The sequence below is a fragment of the Hemibagrus wyckioides genome, linkage group LG18 (genome assembly GCF_019097595.1).
Source record: "Hemibagrus wyckioides isolate EC202008001 linkage group LG18, SWU_Hwy_1.0, whole genome shotgun sequence".
NCBI classification, from domain to species: Eukaryota; Metazoa; Chordata; class Actinopteri; order Siluriformes; family Bagridae; genus Hemibagrus; species Hemibagrus wyckioides.
Genome location: NC_080727.1, coordinates 24,471,712 through 24,497,917, shown reverse-complemented (window position 1 = coordinate 24,497,917; position 26,206 = coordinate 24,471,712). Strand labels below are relative to the sequence as shown.

Below are 26,206 nucleotides of genomic sequence, written 5' to 3'. Positions count from 1 at the left end.
TAAGGCAAATTCACCTTCCAATCTTATCGCCATCTGCGAGCTCCTCTCAGGACCACAGGCTGCAACACCGGTGTTCAGACAGCGCAAACACATGTCTCTTTAAGAGTAAAATATAACCTTGTAATTGCTCAGCCATCTAAAAGAACAGAACTCACCCTACGCACATCAAAAATACCATTCTATGACATGTATTTTATCTCCATGATCTCCACCATGCTGAAAAGTCTGTCAAATGATGGCTTCACTTATACTGATTTATAACACAGCGCAATTCCCCACCCTTCTTACCATTCCTGTATCAGCAGCTCTGACAACAGCTCCAGCAGGTTTATAATAATAAATTCGTTCTGATACGTTACCGTTTCTATAGCGACAGCACATTCGCAGGTTCTACACGTAAACAAAGCTAAAAAAATAAACTGGTCAAAAAAGATTTCATTTTTCTAGCAAAGAGAAAACACTTCATTCTGTGTTATAGTGCTGTGTTCTGTAGATATATAGATTTTAATTTCACATTTATGGAGAAAACATCCAGCAATTTGTGCTATGGGGGAGTTTTTAAAACTTTACAGTACAATACAACTTTGTGTATTTTTGCTAATAAGGAGCATTTTCACCTGTTTCTAGCTAATAAATTAATTCATAATCGATAAAAACATCAACTGTTGTCAAGTTGCTGTGGTATAAGAGGAATAAAATTCTTCAGGACCATATCACACTCACAAAGGACAAGCATCAGGCTTCCATGCACTATATCAATTTTTCTGATGCGGTAACAAATAAATACTCCTGTCTCCTGTGGGATGGCTGGGACTGACAGCAAGCAGTAAATCAGCGGTTTTGTCTTTTCCTACTCTCAAATCTGTGTCCTGAATAACGACTGTCCAGAACGTTCAAAGGTCATGTACCAGTGTGAACTCATTCAGGTTCACCTGCTCGAAACAAAGCACCTTTCTCTTATCACTAATTAGTCCAAGACACTCCAAGCACTCAGGCGAGCACCTGATTACACACAAGCCGTACTGCGTGGAACTGCGATTGCACATCAGTCGTGCATTGTGATGTTATCTCACGACCGGAGCAGATTACTTGTTTTTCAGGCGAAGGAAATGAATCCAATCAGGCTTTCATTACACATCGGGCGTTTTAAGGCTCTGTGTTTCTGATTCCCGGAACTCGTACGAGAGTGCAGAGGAAGATTAAACCTGATTTTGATCTACCTTTTGCTGTAAATCTCTTAGATGCTAATGGTGCGTAGATGCTGCCGAAGAAAACGGAATCCGATAAGATTAAAAGCTTTTGCATTAACACTTCATCCTTTTCTTTTTTTCTTTTCTTTTTTACTGGCAGTCAGAAGTGTGTCATCTTCGAAATGACCGAGACTGTTATGCAACTGCGTATGTACGAAGTCTTCTTAGGTATATTCAACATGTTTTTAACACAACATTAAAGAAATGAGTGCTGAGGAGCAGTGCAGGGAACAGCTAACAACACATCAAATTTATATTTTATATCAGTCATTACTGATACTGATAACTACCTACAATATTCAATGATGAAAATCTCAAAAGATGTCATTATATATGACAGAAATTAAGCAGCTTTAGATATTTATCAGATATAATTTTTTTAGAGAGAGACATAAACATGTTAGGACATTAGAGTGTTGGGGAAAAAAACATTTAAAATACAAAAATATACAACTATATAACTTTGAGACATGGGCCAGGATTGATTTTTGCTGTATGCAAAATATCAATAATAATAATAATAATAATAATAATAATAATAAACATCTATTTGATTTTTTTTTTTCCCACAGCACTGCTGCATTCTCAATGCTGATTGGTCAGACATTGTGACATCACATATCACTAATTATTTTGCTATAACCTCTTGACCTTTCATCTTTTATTTCTGTCTTATTAAAGCTTTATTTATAAAATTTGTGTTTCTGTACTTATTCTTGACATAGTTGAACAGTATTTTTTTATCCTTTTCCCTTCATTCTTTTCTTTTCCTTTTCTTTTTTTTACTGATTGACAATTCCTTCTGTTTCTTTAGCAACCCTCGTATGGCTTTCTGCCTTTCTAGAGAAACTTGAAAGAGGAAGAAATGCAAGTCGTTATCTGACCCGAGGAGCAAATCCTTTTTTAACCTGAAGCTAAAGGAGGTTCGAAGTTTTAGAAGTTGGTTATTTTATTTAACTTTAAATCTTCTATAAACAAAGACGACTTCTGACTTCTCCTTCCAGGCATTCGGGCATGGTCTAGTTCTCATTCCATCTACTGCAATATTACATCTAAGCAAGTAAAAAAAACTCAAATAAAGAGAAATTACCTAATACTTTATATCAATTAACATTATTATATAACAAATATAAGAGCTTTACACAGAAACATATTTGCTGTGTATTAAGTGTAAATTTGTCTTATTATTTTGGTAGATTCAATGTAGTTTTTGTAGTTTGTAGTCTTACACTTTCACTTTATAATTTAGAGTACTGATTTAAATACATCAATCTGTTTCTATGTTAGTAAAGAATCTGTTCAGCCTCCTGTGTAAATTAAAATTATTAAATTAAATTATTTTGGAGACAGAGAAGTCCGAGAAGAAAGACTTGTGTTTCTTACAGCGCACTTCCAGGTACATGCTCTGGATGTCCTGGCCGATGGAGTTGCGGGCAGTGCATTGGTACTGGCCAGCGTCTGTGTGCTGGACGTACTTCAGTGTGAGAGAGGACACGCGGGCGTCGCTGTGCACTATCACATTTTGGTCTAGACTCTGCAGAGAGAGAGAGTGAAAGAGTGAAAGAGAGAGAGAGAGACGGAGAGAGAGAGAGAGAGAGATCATAATCAGAAACTATTAACCAGAAATTCAATACTTTTCTTCGTTTAATAAATCTGTTAATTTTCCAGATTTCACCCAAGCTCCTGTTTGTTGAATCAGTTAATAGTAAAATTTGTTAATAAAATTAGTAATCAAATGCATTTTAGAGTTAATATCCTGGTCATTTTATTTTGCACGGAAAGAGAACACATCACTGTAGTCACTCACTGTGTCCACATTAAAAAAGCCAAATATTTTCCCTTTTTTTCTAGGTTCATGTGAGATTTTATTGATTTAACATTTTAATTTCAGTCATAAAGGAGGGACAGGACACAGAAACGCAGCAGGGGTTTATTTTCAACATGAGCTGCTTATATAAAACATGAGATGCAAATGAAGTGGAGAGATTTCAGATACTGAAATTAGTTCTGTCAGTTCTGCTTATTAGAAAAGGGAAAAAAAGAAAAACAAAAAGAAGAACTCTGGCCTGAAGAGTGTAGAAGGAAATGTGTGTGTGTGTGTGTGTGTCTGTGTGCGTGTGCATGTGTGTGTGTTAGCTCACAGCTCTGAAGAGTGTAAAAGGACATGTGTGTGTGTGTGTGTGTTAGTACACAGCTCTGGAGAGTGACAGCGGTTCTGTCCCAGGGCTTCGCTGGGTTGGAGTCAAACAGGAATCAGTAATGAAGTGGACCACACAGCAGAAACCACACGGCTTTTGCCTGGTGAGGACTTTTTGAACTGCACAGCTGGACTTTCTGACACTGCTGAACACACACTCACACACACACACATACACACACACACACACACACTCTCTCTCTCTCTCTTTCTCCCTGCATTAAGCTTTCACACGGGTGCTAATATCTTGTTCTCGGAGCCTCTCTAAAAGACCTCTCTAAAGACCTCTCTGAAGGAGGCTCTTTAAAACTCTCACTCACTCACTCACTCTCTCTCTCTCTCACACACACACACACACACACACACACACACATACACACACACACGCACAAATCTGCAGTCCCGTGGCTAAAGCAGCAAGACCCTCAAAGTGCTTTGTACCACATGGTGAGCTCTACAGTGCATCCCAAAGCTTCTGAACAACAGTGAACAGCCACTTAAGTAACATTAGCAATTAGACTATAAAAATGTATATATATTTATATATCGTATACATTTTTTGTATGTTTGTATAAATTTTGTATATACAGAATATTTCTTTTATATTTATTTCTCTTGTAATCTGAAGCAGTCTCTAGCAAAAGAATTTCCTTCAGGATTAATAAAGTTCTATCTTATCTTATCTTATCTTATTCAGACATTTTCATTCTACATTTCAGTATATATATATACACTATATTGCCAAAAGTATTCGCTCACCCATCCAAATAATCAGAATCAGGTGTTCCAATCACTTCCATGGCCACAGGTGTATAAAATCAAGCACCTAGGCATGCAGACTGTTTTTACAAACATTTGTGAAAGAATGGGTCGCTCTCAGGAGCTCAGTGAATTCCAGCGTGGAACTGTGATAGGATGCCACCTGTGCAACAAATCCAGTCGTGAAATTTCCTTGCTCCTAAATATTCCACAGTCAACTGTCAGCTGTATTATAAGAACGTGGAAGTGTTTGGGAACGACAGCAACTCAGCCACGAAGTGGTAGGCCACGTAAACTGACGGAGCGGGGTCAGCGGATGCTGAGGCGCATAGTGCGAAGAGGTCGCCAACTTTCTGCAGAGTCAATCGCTACAGACCTCCAAACTTCATGTGGCCTTCAGATGAGCTCAAGAACAGTGCGCAGAGAGCTTCATGGAATGGGTTTCCATGGCCGAGCAGCTGCATCCAAGCCATACATCACCAAGTGCAATGCAAAGCGTCGGATGCAGTGGTGTAAAGCACACCGCCACTGGACTCTAGAGCAGTGGAGACACGTTCTCTGGAGGGACGAATCGCGCTTCTCCATCTGGCAATCTGATGGACGAGTCTGGGTTTGGCGGTTGCCAGGAGAACGGTACTTGTCTGACTGCATTGTGCCAAGTGTAAAGTTTGGTGGAGGGGGGATTATGGTGTGGGGTTGTTTTTCAGGAGCTGGGCTTGGCCCCTTAGTTCCAGTGAAAGGAACTCTGAATGCTTCAGCATACCAAGACATTTTGGACAATTCCATGCTCCCAACTTTGTGGGAACAGTTTGGAGCTGGCCCCTTCCTCTTCCAACATGACTGTGCACCAGTGACCAAAGCAAGGTCCATAAAGACATGGATGACAGAGTCTGGTGTGGATGAACTTGACTGGCCTGCACAGAGTCCTGACCTCAACCCGATAGAACACCTTTGGGATGAATTAGAGCGGAGACTGAGAGCCAGGCCTTCTCGTCCAACATCAGTGTGTGACCTCACAAATGCGCTTCTGGAAGAATGGTCAAAAATTCCCATAAACACACTCCTAAACCTTGTGGACAGCCTTCCCAGAAGAGTTGAAGCTGTTATAGCTGCAAAGGGTGGACCGACGTCATATTGAACCCTATGGATTAGGAATGGGATGTCACTTAAGTTCATATGCGAGTCAAGGCAGGTGAGCGAATACTTTTGGCAATATAGTGTACATATATATATATATATATAAATTTAAGCTTGCTAACAGTGTTACCCCAGCAATTTGCCAAGACTTCTAGTTGTTAACGAACCTCACATCACACGGGTCAGTCTGTTAATAGTTACACTTAATGCTGTAAAAATGTCCAGAAAGGAAGCTGATTCCTGCCAGCGCTTATCTGTGCTGAAATCTGTTTCTTATCACCTCTTCTCTCTCATGCAGTTAATAGAATATAAATATATCTATTGTTACCAAGAAGTCACAGAAAGACATGTCTGTGACAGAAATCTTAAAGGAACAGCTTTGACACTGGAAACTCCTTCAGAAAATGCTGATGAAATGCATTATAATGGACAGAAAACTAATGACCACATATTTTTAAAATCTGTTTACAGAGTTGAGGAGGAAGGTAAGGTGGTGTGGTGGTTCACACTCCTGCCTCACACCTCCAGGGTTAGGGTTTGACTCTTGCCTCTGCTGTATGTGTGGAGTTTGCATTTTTTCTCTGTGCCTCGGGGGTTTCCTCTGGGGACTCCGGTTTCCTTTCCAGTCCAAAGACATGCATTGTAGGCTGATCAGCATTTCTAAATTGTCTGTAGGGTGTGCGATTGTGCCCTGGGATAGGCTCCAGGTTCCCCGCAAGCTAGCAGGATAGGCAGTGTAGAATAGAGATGGATGGATGGATGGATTGATAGTTGACTAATTCAATTAATAAAAAACAATGTTGCTTGCTGTCTGAGGCATTCACTTTGGCTTCATTATTCTCCTATAAATGGACATGTCAAAACAAATCAATACTACGTTCTTCTGACTGATCGATGACCTTTATCTTAGAAGGAAACATGTCTGTCCTTTTGGGAGTGGTCTCTTGATGGATGACTGACTCCGCCCCCAGCAGGAGCATACAAGGGCACGGTGAATAGTTTGATAAGGATGAAAATGATGTAACTCATGTGCCTATGTAGTCAGCAGATCAGAACCAACTGAATAATTTTGGAGTGATGTTTCATCTTTTCTGGACACACTCATGTCTAGTTGCCAACGGTTACTGTCAGTCGCTGAATGTGTGAATGTAGCATAAGGGTTTGGGCAAATGTAAAAGTCATAACGATTCAGCTGTAGTGTATAAATATATATATAAATATATATGTGTGTGTGTGTGTGTGTGTGAACAAACTGATTGATTTATGTTTCAGTTCTGTAAACTATAATGTGTGTGTGGTTTTTATGAATAAAAAATGACGAAAAAGTTTATCAATATTTGTCCTGGGTCATACATTTTTCAGCATGTTTATCAGCAGCTCTACTAAAAACTCTGACATTCAATCAGAAAGGAATTCCAAGCTCCACCTTTTAAACAGCGTCTGCGATTATTAAAGCAAAGCAACCATCAATACGGGATCAGCGTATCGATCCGTATCGACGTGTCCATCTCCAGTCTTCCATTCGAGTTGTTATGGACAGGAGGCCTGATACGCATCGAGGAGAGAAATGGTCCTGCTGCAGGCTGTAGAGCAGAGAATCCATCACGCTTCACTGACTGACGGGCGAGTAAGTCGCTCTAAGTGCATCTGCCTGCTTATTAAATCTCACCAAGTCCATCAGTTCAGCCCTGCATGATGACTACAGTAAAACCTGGAAAACTTCCTGCTGTGAAGCGCTGCTTCTCACTGAGCTCTTAATACATGAGTCTGAACTCAGTAGACGCGTCTAAAAATTCCAGACATTTCAGAGGAAATTTGCAGCTGAACGCCTCATGCAGTACATCATATACATGGAAATTAATTGACTGAATGACTGAGTCTCGCGACGTGGCCTATGCTAATCAGCCGATGCAGCCTTTTATTAGTCGATGCAGATTTATTAGTCATGCCAGATGACACCCTATTACTCAACTAATAAACATGAGCTTCTCCTGCATCGCCTTGTCGAAACTATCGGCCATGCACGTCACGTGTCGGAGCAGCCTGCGCAATCAGTTACACAACATTTGCTGTGAGAAAGCGGTGTTTGCGAAAATCAAATAGAAGAAAAAAAAAACAAGGGGTTGAATAAATTGAGCAGGCTTAAAGCAAAGCTCATGAGAGACGTTTCTCACAAGAGACGTTTCTTCTGAGTGAATGTGAGTCGATTTCTGCGACGCTAATTCGTCCCTGCCTCTGTGGACAAATCACACGCAGTCCTACTCCGAGCGCCAAGCGTGTATTTCCTCCCTGTGTTTCAACCCGTCGTGTCACAAGTTTAAAATCCACAGCACTGTTTTAATTATTCACCAAGCAAGCAAAGTGACAAAGCCCTGTGCGAATCATCACTGCTGTTTCTTTCCTTCCGATCGGAGGCATAGATTGAGCGTCGGGATTAGAAGAAGAACGGCAGAATTAGACGTTTCTGAAATTTGCAGTGGCACTTCATTTATAAAGTACCTGCTGGAAAGTCGGTGAGAAATCTGACGGCTGAGCAGGATGGGAGTGAACGCCGCTCGGAAATTCAATCAATTCTCCGACTTGATTTAAGGCGCCATGGCTTAGTCACGATCGAAAGGATGGGTCGTAAATTTCATCCGGTCAGTGCCGCACGTCCAGAAACTTGTTAGCATGCAGTGTCGCCTTCTTCCGCATAGTAATAAGCAGTAAGCTGCATGTGCAAGGCCTTGTTACGTGTTCTGAGCTAGCGAGATCATTACAGCGATGTTTTTCCATTCGTGGCGCCTGAGGCGTTACTGTGAGCGATTAGTTTGACCTTGGATAGAGCTGCAGAATCGCTCGGTGCCTCCGCTATCTCATCTGTTGTGAAATTTTGCAGGGAAAAAAAACCACCTCCCCAGAATAAAAGGGAGTCGTGAAATTCGGCGGCGGATCGCAATCACGGGCCCGTGTGCGTGTCATTATCTGCTCCGATAGAGAACGCAGGAAAGCATCATTCTGCTCAGGCACTTCCTCCTAAATGTGCAGCCAGTTGGTGTGCTGCAAGCGATAGGGAATAAAAACAGCACTCGTTCTCAAGGTCTTCATGTGGCTGAAAATGCAAAAATATATATATATAAAAAAAAACAACAAAAAAAAACACTTTTCTTTTTTTCCAGCAGAGGGAATGATTGGTGCGTGTGATGTTACTCATACTGCGTGGAAACTAAAGTGGAAAACACAAAATGGTCTCATGCAGTCACTGGCTGAGGAGGACGTATCTCCCGCACTTCAGCGCTGACACACATCTCAAACTAACAGAGAGAAAAAAAGCCCAGAAGCAGGCGAGCATCTAAACATAACACAGAATGATGTAACTAACAACAGCGTGAGAATGACCAGGAGAAGGACTCTACACCCAGAAAATTACAGCTTTGGGATTCACCTAGAAGCTATGATATCAGTGGTGCAACAACTAATACTGTGAAATAATCAACATTATTACATTTATGGCAGCCAGCCTTAAATTCAGGTGCATCCTGAAATTTCATCCGAAAGCTGAATATCCTTAACTTTTTGTGAGGTGTGTAGGTGTACGAGATATTCATTAACTGGTAAAAAAAGACACAAAAACTATAATCACTGGAAAGCTGCAGTGGTATAGAAGAAATAAAACACTCATCCCAGTAACTCATCCCACCCCTGGGTTGTTGATTGTTTTCCTCTCACATGCCCCTGAATCCTTTACACCTTAATAAACCCCTGCAGTTGGTCTGTGTTAATTCACACACACAGTCTCTGCTCCCAGAGTGACTTCAGGCTGCATTAATTCACAGTGCAGGTGTTAAATTAATCTATTTGCATTGATTCTGCACATTATTTTGCATTCTAAGGCAGAAAACGCTGATATTCATTAAGGCAAACATGCAAAATGGGCAAGATGTTTAATTTTGCTCATATAAAACACATAAGCCTCTCTAGACCCAGTTATCATATCAGTGTTTTTCTTTTTTTTAAGTGTTAGAGGTGTTTTTACGCACCTTTTTTTTAAAACCTCATAAATTTTGTTGTCAATTTGTCAATTAATCTCACCATGCTGAGTCAATATACACTCACTGAGCACTTTATTAGGAACACCTCACCATCCATGTGGCAGCAGTGTGATGCATGGAATCCCGCAGATACGTGTCAGCTGCTTTGGATTACCTTCACATCAAACTATAAGAATGGAGGGAAAATGTGATTTCTGTGATTTTGACCGCGATATGATTGTTGGTACCAGATTGGCTGCTTTGAGTATTTCTATAACTGCTGATCTCTTGGGATTTTCATGCACAACAGTCTCTAGAGTTTATTCTGAATGATGCAATAAAGAAAAAGCATCCAGTGAGCAGCAGCTCTGCAGGCAGTAATGCCTTGTTAATGAGAGAGGTCAATGAAGAACAGCCAGATTTGTTGGAGCTGACAGAAAGGCTAGAGAAACTCAGATAAGAACTCTGTACAACAGTGGTGAGTTGAAAAGCATCTCAGAACTCAGTACCTTGAACCTTCAGGCCAATGGGCTAGAAGAGCAGAAGACCACATTGTGTTCCTCTCCTCTTAGCCAAGAACAGAAAGCTAACACTGCAGTGGGCAGAGGCTCACCAAACAGTGAAAAACACAGACTGGTCTGATGGATCTCGATTTCTGCTGAGGCACACAGATGGTAGGATCAGAATTTGATGCCAGCAGCATGAATCCATGGACACAACCTGCCTTTTATAAACAGTTCAGGCTGGTGGAGGTGATATAATGGTGTGGGGAAGGTTTAACTGGGACACATTGGGCTTATTAATACTAATCTATCATTGTTAAATGCCACAGCTTAATTAAGTACTGTTGCTGACCATGTGAATCTCTCCATGGCTACAATTCACTATCTTCTAATGGCTGTGTCCAGCATGATTATGCACCACGTCACCAAGCAAAATTCATCTCTGGTTTTATGAGTTTTGAGTTCTTTAGCCTTTTTCCCAGTGACCAGAATCCAATAGAGTACCTTAGGGATGTGGTAGAATGAGATAGTTGCAAAAAATCTACAAAAATTGTGTGATGCAATCATGTCAACATGAACCTGAATCTCAGAAGAATCTTCACAACATCTTTAAGAACCCATGTCTCAAAGAACTGTGGCTGTTTTAGAGGGAAGGGAAGCTCTGTCCAGTATTAATATACTGTTTCTAATAAAGTGCTCAGTGTCACTGACCGTAGCCATGTTGCTCTGTATCACTTGTCAATCAGTGGAACGCTGCCAGTGTAGGACCAGGAGGACCTCCAGTTTGAGGTCTATTTAGGATTTATTTGGAGTTAATTTGTGTGTGGGGCTAATTTAAGTGTAGCAGCTGGATTCCACCAAATAAAAATCTCCGGCTTGGTCAGAAAATGACAGATTACGGCTAGATAACAATTAACACACACTGTGCATGAAGCGATAGAGCTTTAGCCTCTAACTGTAATTCTGCACAGTGGACTAACAAGGCAGGAGTGTGCAGTAAAGTGAAGTTTAACACAACATTTACAATCCTCAGCATGACTGTAGCACATGATACATTCATGGGGCTTCTATGTTGTAGCTACAGAAACCAGAACCGCTAATCCAAATCTAGCTCTAATGCTTTAGTGGAAGTCCATATCATGTAAAAAAAAAAAAACATGGAAGATTTGTGTTAGAAGAGTCAGCTTGTTTCTGACCAAGAGTTTGTACAGTATGGTGCCATTGAGCCTGTTAGCTTAGACTGCTGGATCTGTTGGATTCATTTATAAGTGTCTAATCAAACTGCTCTGGGCACACATTCAATTCAACACACATTAACAACATGCATATCTCACCAGTGCTATTAGCCTGTTCTTCTACCACAGCAGGAAGGGTCAAAATTTATACTGTTCAGTTTTTCTAGTCTCTGCTGCTGTTGTCATAAAGTCCCTACTGAAAATAGAGCACAATGAATAACATCTAATCACTGGGGGTTCTGTGGTGGGTCTTTTACACTGATGGGCTACAGCTAGCAAACCTACATGGTGAATGAACCTGATAAAATAGATATAAAATACTGTAGATGTAGCATGACAAAAAGCATCACCATTTCCTCAGTGGATAATCTCAGCTCGAGGGGCACAGTGGCTTAGCCATTACCACATTTGCCTTTCACCTCCAAGGTTGGGGGTTCGATTGCTGCCTCCATCTGTGTGTGTGTGTGTGTGTGGACTTCTGCTTTCCTCAGTCCAAAGCCTCACTAAATTGTCCATAGTGTTTATACGTGCATGATTGTGCCCTGTGAGGAGTTGGCACAGTCCCCTGGAATAGGCTTCAGGCTCCCTGTGAGACTGTGTAGAATAAACAGTACAGAAAATGGATGGATCTCAGCTCATACTGTACATTCGTATCTAAAAACCTCTGCTGTAATCACAAAGACCGGCCTGTGTACATCCCAGGACTATTCACAACATTTCATCACAAACACCAACATAAAAGAGTAATGATGTAGAATCACACTATCCCGGGTCCTCCAGAAGAGGACCGGTTCCCTTCTGAGTCCGGTTCCTATCGAGACTTCTTCCTCTTCAAGTTCAAGCTTGAAGTTTAATTATCAGATGTACAGATGGCAGTTTGTACAATGAAATGCTGATTGAGGTTCAGGCAAACTACAGCAATAAATTTAAGCTAAATAAAATAAAATAAAGATACCTAAAGTTAAAAGGGTTAAAAGAAAACACAAGAATAGTAATATTATACACCCTATATGGATTTGTGGGCATATCTATTTATTTACATTTACATCATTGGGCAGATGCCCTTATCCAGAGTCACTTACAGTTTATACAACTGAGGGTTAATGGTCTTGCCCAGGAGCCCAGCAATGGCAGCACGATGGACCTGGGATTCAAACTCACAACCTTCGGATCAGCAGTCCAACACCCTAATCACTAACTACCACATAATATCTATATATTAGCATATATATCGAGGTAGTTGAAAGCTGAAAGGTGAAAAGTTTGCAAAATATACAGAGTGTGCAAGTAAGGTGTGAATAGTGCTGAATATCAGTAGTGCAGTCCCAGCATGTTAACACCTAGTGTGCAAGTAGGCGCAAATAGTATTGATAATTGTTCAGTACCAGCAAGTAAGGTGAAAAAAAAAGTCCTGATGATTGTGTAGTCTCATCACAGGCACATTTTCCTCACCACTTGTTGCTCGTTACGGCTCTAAGCCCACACCCCAACTCATGTACAGCTCCTCTGTGACAAAGTCTCATGTTACAAGCACCTATATAGATATCTCTGACCTGACCGTATGCACGCCTGTGACATCTGTGCACAATGTTCCTTAAAATAGCTATGAGGAACTTTACGGTTGTGAGGTAGTAAAATTGCCACATTATAGGGGTCGTGATGGCGCAGATGGAGACGTGCAGTAATGCGTAGGCAGTCCTATAATTGCAGGCTTTCATCTTGTGCTGTTCGTGTGCTGATACCTTCCCACACCTTCCATATGCATCTGAATCACTCATTATCAGCTGTGTAGAAAACACATGAATATTTACGACTCGAATGTTAAGCAAGTAAACAGGAGCTGCTAGATTTGCTTTTTTCCACAGGCGGTGTGGAGCTTAACATTTACACACTCTCATAATTTCTGTGTTGTATATTTAGCATGTGTAAAGTGTATTCGGGTTAAAGTGGGACGTGTTCACTTCTACAGGGCAAGATGTGGGAGCGTTAGTGTATACTCATGTGCTGCTATAGCTTTTCTAAATGTTATTAATGACTATTAGCCACGTGTGTCATTATTATTATAGTGTATTTCATTATGGGGTTTTTTTCCAGAAGAAGAACTTTCTACTAATCCCAAATGCATTCAATCAGCTTGGTGTCACATGTTTTGTACTGGAGTTTTGAAGCTAATGCTGCTAATGTGTATAATAGGCTAATGGCTAACAGTTTAGCATAGCTCCATACTGTATCTAAATCATTACACCTCAAATCTCACTCAGTATTCCTGACAGGGTGTGAAAATGGTGTCTATAAAAATGGAGTGATCAGCACTATCAGTCATAGCTCTGTCTTTACGGCTGAGAATATTTCCTTAGCACACATAGCAACAGACTCCAGTAGGAGGCATATATTATCATATATGAGGGCAAGTGAAATGAAAGCCTTCAAAGTGTGAGACAAATTAGAGAAAATCCAGGTTTATTTTGGGAAAACATTTAATCCTATGATTAAATTATTATCCTAGAGCTTTGTGTAAATTGATGTATTAAGGAGATTTGTTAATGTAATTGAGCGACTTCTAATGGCATAAACATCAGCGACTGTTACTAAAGTTATTATATTTTCTGTCTGGATCACTCTGTAATGATTAAAATTTCAAATTTACACACACAAATCTAACAGAAGTGATGTGAAACATGGATAATTCATATTAATATTCATAATAACCCATAAACAATGACAAATAAGACTGGACATTCAAAAGCAATGGTCCCTATAAAAGGTTAAAGAGTTATGCGTGCGTTTATGCTAGCAAGGCGTGTAGCCTTAAGAACTCTTTCATGGTTTACTCGACTTCAAACACCAAACATATCTCGGCTGATTTCACAGCATTTGTGTAAAAGCAACACTGGAAATTATATTCGTTTCAGCCTGAACTGTTCCTTGAAGTTTCATGAAAAGAATTTTGCTGAGTGGAGTAGAGGGAAAAAAAGGCTGTCCACATAGCGAGAAAGACTGCACGGTTACTGAAAATGGTTCTCGCGGCTTACAAAAGCTCTGATAGCATCTTCACGGCTTCTATACACAGAAGCAATCAGAGAAAAAAAATTAAGGCATATAAGAAATAAATGAAACTGCACCCCTTTTGGAAAAAGAGGGCCACTTCGTTAACCCTGTGTGTGTGTGTGTGTGTGTGTGTGTGTGTGTGTGAGGGAGAGATGGACAGAGAGTGTGTTTTGTCTATACAGGTTTGTGAAGAAGACTCTAACACTAACTCTGCTCTAGTAGTACTGGGAATTTCTAGAATTAGTGCCTGACCAGGATAAACGATCAGTAGCTGTACCTTGAGTTTCTCAGGTCGAGTCCAAGAAGCCTGCAGAGGACAGAAAGAGAAAAGGAAACAACAAAAATGGCAAAGAAAACCTTAAAAAATTAGGTATCTTCCACAGGTTTTCAAGATAAACCTACTCACAGCTTTTGAGCAGCTGAGGCAGAATGAAACGTGAGCAACATGAAGCCAAGCATGAACATTCATTCTTTTGGTGCAGAGCTGGCCAAGGTCATGGAGAGAGCTGTAGTACTACGCTCGTCTCTCTAAGGCAAGGCCATGCAATCCCTGCTTTCTATGTTCCAGCAGGATGAATTTCATTTCTGTGACTTGTTCATTGTAAATAAAAGAAAAATTGTACTTCTGAGTGGCAGGGAAAGAAAGAAAGAAAGAAAGAAAGAAAGAAAGAAAGAAAGAAAGAAAGAAAGAAAGAAAGAAAGAAAGAAAGAAAGAAAGAAAGAAAGAAAGAAAGAAAGAAAGAAAGAAAGAAAGAAAGAAAGAAAGAAAGAAAGAAAGAAAGAAAGGTTAGATCAAGGCTTGTACAGTAAGTCTGCCTGTTAAAAGTTTCAAGAGAAGGTCTAATGTGAACAAACTTCAAACCCATCCATTGTTCATGTCTTGTGTAGCAAGAATACTGACTGAATATGTTGCAGAAAAAAAATCAACCAATGATCAATCAACCTAATCAACCAATAATCTTCTGAGGTATCCATTTTTCCCCTCCCATTTTCTCCCTAATACGGTCATGGCTAGTTCTGACCGTTCCCTCTTGTACAACAGCTACCTAGCAGGGAGCTGGGGCAGTGGTAGCTCAAGTGGTTAATTCCCCAACCCATGGGTGCTGCAACTTTAATATTGCAACTGTAAATAAATCTCCAGCAATTCAGATCATTTAACCATCCAAGTAAAATCTTTAATCAAAGAATGTGATTGGAAGCAAAAGTGTCAATGTTCCCGGGAAAGCCTCGCTAATTTGAAAATAGTCTGAACAACTAAATTTATTTTCATCACAAATAAGCCTGAATTAATGCATAAACAGGAATGAATATTTTTACCTGTAATTATAATGAACTAAATATTGTAGTCGATGATGAAGGGAACCATCTATGATTTAACCTTCTGTCAGAAAACCCAGTGTTTGCAGCTTTGAAATGGACAAAAAAATTAATAAAAATAAAATAAATAAATAAAGTAGTTTTGAACTATTCTGTATTCTATACAAACCTCAATGACCTGCTGCCTGACTCTGGAGCAGAGAAACACATCTTCCTCTGACCCTCATCACAGAGCATGGGCATGTGCAGTCATTATATTTCAAACTTCAGCTCAGTTACAACTAATAACTCATTATAATTATAAAGCGAGGGTATTCCTGACCTTATTAACAAAGAAATTAGGCAAAAAAACCAAACAAACCACGGCTAAATGCTAGTGACTGCAGCTACAGCTCACAATATACTGGCATGTCTGGCCACGCCCCTTCTTTTTCTTCCCCCAGAACCCTTTCTGCCCTGAACCACCCCAACAATCTCACAATGCTAATAATAACTTGTAATAATTTTTATACAGATGTTCTTCACATCCACGTCTTTGATGATGTCTTTGTGCTGTGCATGTGCAGCAGGATGTGACCACTGATAATAACATTTTATAAAATATTTTCTCAAAGCTAGAAGCACTACCTGCACTACAGACATATTACAGAACCTTCCAGATTAAACTTTTTCAGCACATGAGGTTCTTATGCTGGAGGTCCTGGATGCTTGTGGCGCAAGATGGAGAAGTCTGTAAAACCTTTTGATTAGACACTTCTCAGAGCAGCTGGACTGTGTTTAAGGTCAGTTGACTGGACAGTATGTTCTGGACAACCATGCATATCTAGTATTGCATTTCTGGCATGTGTGGGCTGTTTGAACATGAAATGTTACTTGGAAAATCTTTTAAGGAGCAGTGTGCACATGATCCAAGATGAGTCAGCAAACTCTCCCTAAATACCGCAGATGTGACGGAGCCGCAGAACGATTAACCGTCAACCGGATTATTTACAGAAGACAGACTTTGCTGCAACCGGAATATCAACCAGCTCTGTACGACTTGGTCAATAGCAACCTTATTTATCACGTGGATTCCTGAGATGATGCAGACTCTGATCGACACGTTAGTATTGCCAGGAAGCATTAGCGAGCACCTTATCAGGAATCATTTCTCTACGTGACTACAAAAGAATCAGATTGCTTTGGAAGGACTGCCATGATGAGTAGGTTTCCCAGGAGCCTTTTATACCTGAGTCACATTCATTAAGCCAAAATCAATCAAGGGTCTTTGCACGCCGTGTTTTATCACCCACCTCACAATGGTGGAGGTTTTTTTTTTTTTTGGCAGATTTTATCTACACCACTGATAAATTAAAAGACATGAATAGAAAATGAATACATATGTCAAGATTCTCTTGTGACTCCTGACATGCTGACAACAAGCCAGAGAAGCTTACTTTTCTTTTTTTTCCTGTGGAATAATAGTAATGTTGTATTGTGGATGTCCTTTCATCCAGTCATCCACTGATTTGGCACAGAGCTAAAAGGAGAATAAAGGCCCAGTGTTGGGGAGGCGGTTTCCAAATGGAACCTGGCGTGAAGGCAAAAGAGCAGTGATAACTCATTCTCTGAGGGAATTATTCATACAAGTATCAACTGGCCTACCAAAGTCTTTGAAAACACATTTAGTTAATTGGAACAGACTTTAGGAGGCTTGTCTCGAGCACTTTTATCCTTAATGGAGTTACACAACATCTAACGGATAATAAACTCGGCTGGATTAGGACAAAAGTGTGACAAAGACTGAATGCTCACACACGACAGATAAAAAAAAAGAGCATAAAAAAGTTGAGCGTGCGCTTTATTAAACCGGCTTGTAATAACGATTTCCAAATGATTTCATTATCTCTTCTTCGCCAGTCTGCCATCGGGTCATCGGGGCTAAACCCTTGTGTTCTGTCCTGACACTCACTTCATCTTTCTTTCTCTGTGCTAAACATATTCACGATCACACAGCCGTCTTTTCCTGACCTCTCTGACACACGCCGGGTATTAACACACCCACTCCGACACTGGTCATGCATACAGCATCGCGTCTAGTCACCTGGACTCTCGTCTAGTCGCAAAACTCTTTGTTAAAATTGTTTTTTTTTTAACAAGTGCTCTCGACAGTGATTGTGAATAGGATTATGCAAAAATCTGAATATCAGCTTTCCAGTTCTAGCGCGCTTTCATTCAGCAGTGATATTATACCTGACCTCCCATTAAGTGAGGCTAATAAGGGATTAGGGTCTTACAAGGCAAGCGCTGCTCTCGACTGAGGGCCAGCACAAGAGCCGAGACTCCTGAAACGCTGCACTTGTGGATGAATCATGCTGGAGAGCTGGAGACAGAAGTACGGTCTATTATACACTCCATTCATAGGCCTGTACCTGGTGTTACAACTATTTTAACAGTGTAACTATATACTCTGTTTTTCCTGAAAAAGAAGTAAATTTATATGATAAAAACTCAATCTGACAGAACAGAACAACATAACATTAAACACATTTATACCACAATCTGATCAGAAGCTGTTAGCGTCCTAATATGATATGGTTTCTATAATGAAGAGACTTACACAGTGATTCATGTAAACTAATTCAAAATATCTATAGTTTGTGATACGGTGAGGTTTTTTGTGAGCCAACATTCATTTACCATTCTTAAGGAGTCTCCAGTGTCAAAGTCTAGATCTAAAGCGGGAGCAGAAAGGTTTTTGACTTTTCTGCTTTCTCACTAACACGATTGTTCATTATTTCCCATTGTAACTTCACAGAGGGAAAAAAACAAGCAGATGAGGGAACAAGTGTTTATTTTATTGTTGTTATAAATGATAACTTGCTTTTATGGCCTTTTTAAATTACTAGATATATAAATAAATTAAGGGGCATATTTGTGTCATAAATGGATAATGACGCATCATTCTTTAACCTGTTAAATTCCCAGGAATTCCCAGGTCACATCAGTTCCATTTGTTACTCTGATAACTAAACATATTTCTTATTTATTTCACTGTACTTACTGAAATTACTGAATATATTTCATGAAGAATTAGTTACTAATAATCTAGCATTGCGGTCCAACATACATTTTAGAAAATTTATACTTGAGGCTAGTTTTTGTCCCATTCGTGTTGCTTTACTAACTTTGCTTCAGTCTTGCTTTAGTCCATCTATCAGGGTTGGAAAATATGAGTAAGTAAATCCTTATAGAGAAATCATAAAGAAATTGGAAGTGAACACCTTGTAATTAGGTTTATAAGCAGCTTTATGAGTGTATTAGCCTGTTACAATGATGCTACTTCCCTTTATGCTAGCATTGAACTCTAATTGAGGTATTAAATAATAAGCTTGTTATAGCTGTAGCAAAATTAAATTATAGCTTCTCTTAAATTTCTGAGTGTTTCAGAATCAGCAGGTCTAGTTCCCAATCTAGAGCTTTAGCTAAAGACTCTTTAACTTTAGACTCTTAACACCAGTATACAGCGGTTAATGCCTTCATTTGTTTAATATTTAATAAATATAGCTTTCATTCTGAAATAAAATGTAGTACATAAGTATTTATTTTTAGTTAAAATTAGATACTTACCAAGCTAGTTAGTGATTAGCTTTTGTTTTACTATCGATAGTGTAACTATGTAAGTCTACATTACTGTATGGTGTGATACTATATTTTTCACCCTCTGTATTAGCAACATAGCTAACTCCTGAGCTCTAACTCCTGTAGTAAAACTGGGCTAGCACAATTAGCCTAATGTAAAAATTCTGACAGGTTAAAAAATGTCTTTTCTAATCTCAAACCGGTCTCAGGTTTCTGTCTCAGAGCTCATGTAATAATCATGGACAGACATCTTCTCTGTTTCCAGGCAAAGACATAAAGTAATACAAAAGCAGAAGCCTTTTCATTATTTATCTGGTTTGTCTTTTTGGATTAAGTGCCTCTGCCAGGTTGACATATGCACGGAGAACACCGGGTTCCGCTGTTCTTCTGAGGGTTACTGTGCATTTCTGACATTTTTAACAGAAAATGTTACGGTGATGAATCCTAAGCATGTGAAAAATGAGAGATTAGGTGAGCTGTAGCCAAGGATAAAATGTGCTTGTCTCCATCAATGTGCTTATTTTCACTCAGATCACAAGGTTCTTGATTATATCATCAAAAGCTATTCATATTCAAATTCCAGCGTATGTAACAATCTACATGATTTATTCAAACAGCAGGAAACAATAGCTCATAAATAGAAAATCAGAAACGGTCTCAACCTGGCTATTGTTACTGAAAGTGCAAGGCTGTGTAACACTGCCTGGGCATTTCTCACGTTTTAAAGGGGTTACGTGAACAGGAAAACAAGAGCAGACTTAATTCCTGGATAGAGCAGACTGGCAGGAGATCTGTGTAAATGTTCAAAACAAGATTATCTTCTTAAGCTAGCATGCCATGACGGTTTAGCTGTGTTTTTTTTTTACTCAGGTTTTCGGAGAATAGATGAATAGACGAATACTCTTTCTTGTCATGATTTTATTCAGACGTTCTCCTAACAGAACCATCTTGGGTTTGTAAAACGCTGTATATGGCAGCCATTGTGAGTTTCAAAGAAACAGTGACAATATAGCTGGAAGTGAATTTCTTCTCCTTTGTAGTTAGATTTCCAGACTAGCGGCGTAAAAAAACAAAACAAAAAAAAACAACCAAACAAACAATATATATATATATATATATCGACATGCAATCTGGTGGACTATTGTAACACAAATATCACCCCTTCTAGACATAAACATGAGGTATATCTCCTTCCTGCAGACCAAGCGCAGTCTCCGAGGCCAGACAGACACGTCTGTAACCAGCTGCTATCGTATACATGCTTTCTGCAGCGAATACGATACAGGAAGCCAGAAACTGGCTCTGACACATCAGCTGTTCAATTCAACACACTAATCCCTACACACAAGGAGCAAAATACATTTCAGAGAGAAAATGTTCACCCAGTACCCTGTGCACATAACCACACAGGTCTTCCTCCTCTGTGTGATAAGGCTGTGTGAGAGGAGCGCAAACAGAATGGCTCAGAACGTTCATCTCACAGAAACCGAACGACACACCGAACCCCTGACCATAACCAGCTGTGAGTACACTGAGGTTCTGGACTCAATAGTAACGAAAGGTTTTCTCCAGTGTAGCATTTCCAGTTATCAAACTTAATATGGAATCAGTGATGTCCCGATGATGGCAGAGTGTATGGAAAAAAACACATCCTATATAATCAGCAGTGGTCATGACTGACCTCAGAGTAGCTGAGAAGGAAACTTAAGGTTCCCCAGTAGATTTAAATACGCGTTATTTTTACGGACCTGACACTTGCTAAAGCGAATAATGTGTGGTTCTGCCAGAGGGGGTGGGAACAGGGGAGTGGCACTAAAAAGTAGGAATCTGTAACAAACATAACGGGGCACATTTCCAACAGAATCTTTCACTAATCTCTTGTCTAATGCTACTCATGGAAACTGTGAAAAGCTTCCACATGGTCAACATTTTTCACTGTTGCTCAAACTGTTTCAACCCTATTTAATTAACAAAAAATTTCTTGGCAAATGTTTTTGACCATTTCCAGCCATTTGGTTCAATCTGTTGTTAATTACGTGCTTGTGCATTGTTAGCTAAGTCAAACATCCAGTGATAGATTTAATACACATTAACAAACATAGAAATAGCTTAACAGAAAACGTATCTTTTAAGAAAATACAATCTCAACTGCTAACTAAAGACATAGATAGGGAAGTGGGTGGGGCTTCCAGGGGCTGAGTTTATATTAGAAAAAACACTGTAGAATTTAACATTATGAAAGAAACCCTGAAACATTCTCCTTGATAGAAAGCATCTCTTTCTAAAAAATCTAATCAAGACCACTGACTAAAGATTACTAACGTGAGATAGGGAAGTGGGTGGGGCTACTAGAAGGTAAGTTCATAAAGTTTAAAACCCCTCTGCAACAGTCTGTGGGCTGTAACAGATATTATAAATGAATCTCTAAAACATTCTCCAATTACCTTGATTTAAAAAAAAAAATCTAATCAAGACCACTGACTAAAGATTACTGGGGAAGTGGGTGGGGCTTCCAGATCTGCAACAGTCTGTGTGATGTGTGAGATTATAAATGATCAACTGATGTATTGCACATGGTTTTGTGATACATTTAGTAGGAAGTGGACCTCACTTAAATGCTCTAAAAGCCTTGAAACCTATCAGCTCAGGTTCTACTGCGCCGTGCCGGGTCGAAACCGTTCCACAAACCTTCCTGTTCGACGTGTCAGATTATTATGTTCGAGCAAAACGAACAATTAAAGCAGTGCAGATGTCAGTGGAGACCGGGGTTCAGAAAGAGGAGCTAGACACTGTGTAACGTTATCATATTTTCAGAAGAATGCAGGGAGGGGAATAGGAAGTGGAGCGAAGAAGCCAAGCAGAAGGATAAAGGACAGAGAGATAGACAGACAGACAGAGAGAAATTGGTTCTGTGCAGGGCGGAATATCGATAAGAGCTGTGTGAGCGGATGTCGATTGATGCTGTTCGTCTGTTTCTGGATGAAAAATGAAGGAATGGAAATGGGCCATTTCATGGCTAATAATTATGTGTGGCGATGGATGGATGCAGAGGGGAGTGTATTTATAGCATGAAAGCTGCATCCTGCTGTTCCAACTGCATCTATACGACACCTTATATATATATATATATATATATATATATATATATATATATATATATATATATACACACATATACGCTTTAACGTATCAGCTAGAGTGTGATAAAACTGGAGTGTGTGACAATGCTTTTCTGGTGGCCTCTTTATTTATTCATTATTATACATTATTCATATCACAAAGACATTAAATAGTGTTTTCATGCTTCACGATTCTGTGCAGCAGAAGTTCGGCCTACACTGAAAGCATACGAGCAGAACTAAAGGTTTATGTCTACATACTTTTTTTTATTCCACGTCAACACTTATACACTTATTCAGTGCCTTTACCTTTTGAAAAACTACTGTAAACTCAAAATTTCAAGGCACTGAACCTCTGAATATGAAACAAATGTTGGAGCTTTATCATTCTTATCCTTATTATGATTGAATAGATTTTGTTGCAGCTTCATCAAACATCACCGGGTTTTTGAAGAAATTGATTTTTCTGCTTGTCATAATAAGTGCTTATAAAAATGGGTTTAACTCAAGTGTCACCAGGCGCATTAGCATTCTGTTACATAAATTGCACTGATGCTGTCATGTTTGTTCTTATCTGAAAATAGGTTAAGTGAATGATTTAATAAGGAGACCAAACAGAGTGGACGGATCTGAACTTTGCATGTTCTTAAAAAGAGCAACAGGGCGATCCTGTGACCTTTAAATTGCCTCCGCCATGGCCTTTTCATCAATCTGTATGGAAATTTAGCCATACTAACACAGCTGACTCTTAACTCCCCTGACCTCATATCAAACACTTGAGGTCAGAAGAATCTCTTTAATATAATACACCAGCCTCAGTCACTGGGTAATAACATGCAGTGGAACAAAACTGAATGAAAACACTTTGTTCAAATAACTCATCAGTAAAAAGATGACCCTGCCCTGACCGATGACCTCTGAACTCTGATCCCTGAGTATCCCTACAACCCATTTCTCCCCCCAGAACAGCACCTGCTCTTCCTCGCTGAAGATGCGTCTGCCGAAGCTCCACACAATGCTGGGCGTGGGGTCACCCGTGGCTTCGCAGGTCAGGACGGTCTGTTCCTCCAGCTCTGAGGCTGTCTGGTTCTTCAGGTACGTGATCTTCGGTTGCACTGCACATGCGTGCACACACACACACACACACACACACACAAACTCAATACAGAACTGTTGAGACACTGCTCCTGAGAAAATATTGATCACACATGTCTTAGGACTGCTAAAACTCTGATCTAAACACAATGAGCTGGAAAATACTCTGTCACCTATATAAGAAATCTATTTCCTTTACCTTGATGCATACCTTGTATTTTTTTATTTATTTCAGCCTCAATTCTTTAATGCTTTAAGCAATATTTCAGCTTTAAACAATGTTTTATCATTATATTTCATGTTTGTTATTTTCACTGAGCTTTCCCACCGACACTTTAGTCTGAAACAGCACGGTGAAAGCTGTCTGATGGACCAGGAACTGCACTGTGGGACTGAACCTGAGATCTGTAGGAGGTGGTGTGAGTTAGGTGTTAACTAGTTAGGCATCAGGTGCCTTTTTCTGCATAATAATAGCACCAAAATAATACTGTTAGTCACATTTTGATTCTATAGAATCAAGTGAGACCAGTGCTGCATGGGTGCTGAGAACAATCACCCCCAGATTCAGACTACAGCAAACTAATAAGCTATAAATAAAAAATTTTGGCTGAGTGAGTATTTTCAGGGGGTTATGTGAACAGTTTTTGGTCAGACTATCTCTTTAAGCATTGCCGGTCGAGGGCAGACGAGGAGCATGTGCAATTCCATCCGACAACACAGGACTATCAGTGAAGAAGAGGTATCTAAAAACCTGCTTAGGACTGCAACGTAAACTACCGCTCATCCTTTATATAGACTATAATTTCAATTCTCCTGCTGAGGAAGGACTCTGAGGGATGATTATCTGTCTCTTACCAAACACCTTGAGGCTGATCTCCTCCTGCTTCTCTCCTGCTTTATTGCGGGCGATGCAGGTGTAATCTCCCTCGTCCAGCTTCTTCACGTCTTTGATTGTCAGCTCTGAGCCGTCATCATTTAGGCTGTATTTCTCATCGGCCACCAGCTCTACTTTACTACTGTGAGAGAGAGAGAGAGAGAGAGAGAGAGAGAATTACTGACCTTCATATTCACTGTACATCTGCAGTATCCTGAATACATTCGCTTCTTTACTCAAATGCCATTTTGTTGTCATGTGCAGGAGTGTCGTGAATACCCATGATGCATGTTGACAGTAGGAGCAGTACGTAGTACATCACCTATGTAAAGCATTTTTTACCCACTTTAATTCCGATTGATCAACCAAGATAATTTCTAAAGTTCTTGATGTTAATATAGCTAACAGTAGGTTCATCGGGAGTCTGTGTTATATTGTAAATACTGCATCTGCCCCAAACCATGTGCAGTTCTTCAGTGAAGTCACATGGGTATGCTGATGTGGTTAAGGACACGGTGTATCTATAATCACAAACAAAGTGCCACTGTGTAGCTAACACCGGCAGCCATCTTGGACAACTGACCTCACTGTTTCCTACAGTACATGTATATTTGGTATCATTCAGTGTAGAGGAAAGCTGATATTATACACAGGAGTACAATAGAAACTAGTTAGAGTAATAAGTGTATCTCTACACTTTCTTTCAATGATAATGACATTTTTCTCCTTTAAGGAAATCTAATTCATATATAAAGAAATCTAAACAAAAATGCCCCATTCCTTTAAAAATACCTAATCATTTAAAAACTGTACCTTTTTATACATTCCATCACTGAGTGTTATTTGTCATTTAGTAAAGATTTTCTTTGTACTTAATTGCATATGCTGATACTCTGCAATCATCATCATCATCATCATCATCATCACCATGTGTTAAAAGCTCAGCTGAATTACATTTAGCCACGCCCACATAGCTCCACATAAGGCATAGCTCAAAGAGATGAAAATGACAAAATAACTAATCTCTATTATATCTAATTGGCGAAAGAGTGCCAGCTTAATGGCAGCACACGATAAAAGTTCCAGTAAAGCAGTTCAGCCACAGCAGAGTATCAGCTAACCTACACACACACACACACACACACACACAAAGTACTGTACTGCTATATTCCATCTTGTTACAGGGTGCCATTACTTTGTTCTAATTGAATGTCCTATTTGTCTTAATTTAGGGATTTGTGTTGGACTGCTTTCTTTCAAGTCGATAATATAAAATGACAGAGTTGTGTGTAAATTAAATATATACGCGATTTAATCTTGACAGCGTAACGTAATCCGTAAAAAGCCGACCAATCAAAGTTCACATTAGTGAATCTCCTTATATGTCCTTATATTATATTTATCTAAAACATAAAAAATAGCTCTTTTGGGATTTTCTTTGTTGGAAACTTGTGTAAATGATTCTTAGATTGATTTAGGAAGAAATAAACTAGTATTAGCTCTAGTGCAGTACAAAAGAAGCACAGATTAAATGTCCTGAATGAACGATTGCATTTGCTATAGTGAGAAAACTGTCGTTTTTTCAGTAAGCTGTTTTCTTTAAACTGGCTGCACATGGCTGAGACTAGGTTGTTTTTTATGGGATAGATTGTATATATTCAGATCCACACTGCTGCTAAATCTGAGACAGCGAGAGCACATGCAGAGGAGGTGAAAAAAACAAGCTCATTTGCTCTGTCACACTTCCTTGTTTAATAGTGCGCTCTAAGCTGACATAACAGCCATAAAGAATACTCAGAGGCCATAAAAATCAAGTACTGATGTGAATCTTGGCTCACTTTCCAAACCGCAGCTGTGACCCCTGTGACTCTAAATCAGGTCGGATCAAATCCCTGATCCATCCGGCCCGAAACGGCAGCAGCCGTCCCAAACGGTGGCCAAATGACAGCGCTGTCAGCGACGGAGGGAATAAATAAGGTTCGGGTAGCGAGGCTTGATGCAATCTTCTTCTGCCTCGCTCCCTTCCTCGCTTCTTCTGCCA

The 26,206-nt window shown here is 39.7% G+C and overlaps 1 protein-coding gene across 4 annotated transcripts in view; it reads right to left on the bottom strand.

Annotated features, from left to right (window-relative positions):
• Positions 1 to 26,206, bottom strand: part of ncam1a (neural cell adhesion molecule 1a) — a 260,084-nt gene that overhangs the window by 57,105 nt on the left and 176,773 nt on the right. For 3 of the 4 annotated variants that reach the window (XM_058415021.1, XM_058415019.1, XM_058415017.1), the window contains exons 7-9: positions 24,147 to 24,307; positions 23,169 to 23,311; positions 2,634 to 2,784 (exon numbers count right to left, since the gene is read on the bottom strand). In XM_058415021.1, coding sequence (XP_058271004.1) covers positions 2,634 to 2,784; positions 23,169 to 23,311; positions 24,147 to 24,307 — 455 coding nt within the window. The remainder of the gene's footprint in view (positions 1 to 2,633; positions 2,785 to 23,168; positions 23,312 to 24,146; positions 24,308 to 26,206) is intronic. The other variant, XM_058415018.1, reaches the window with a different exon arrangement.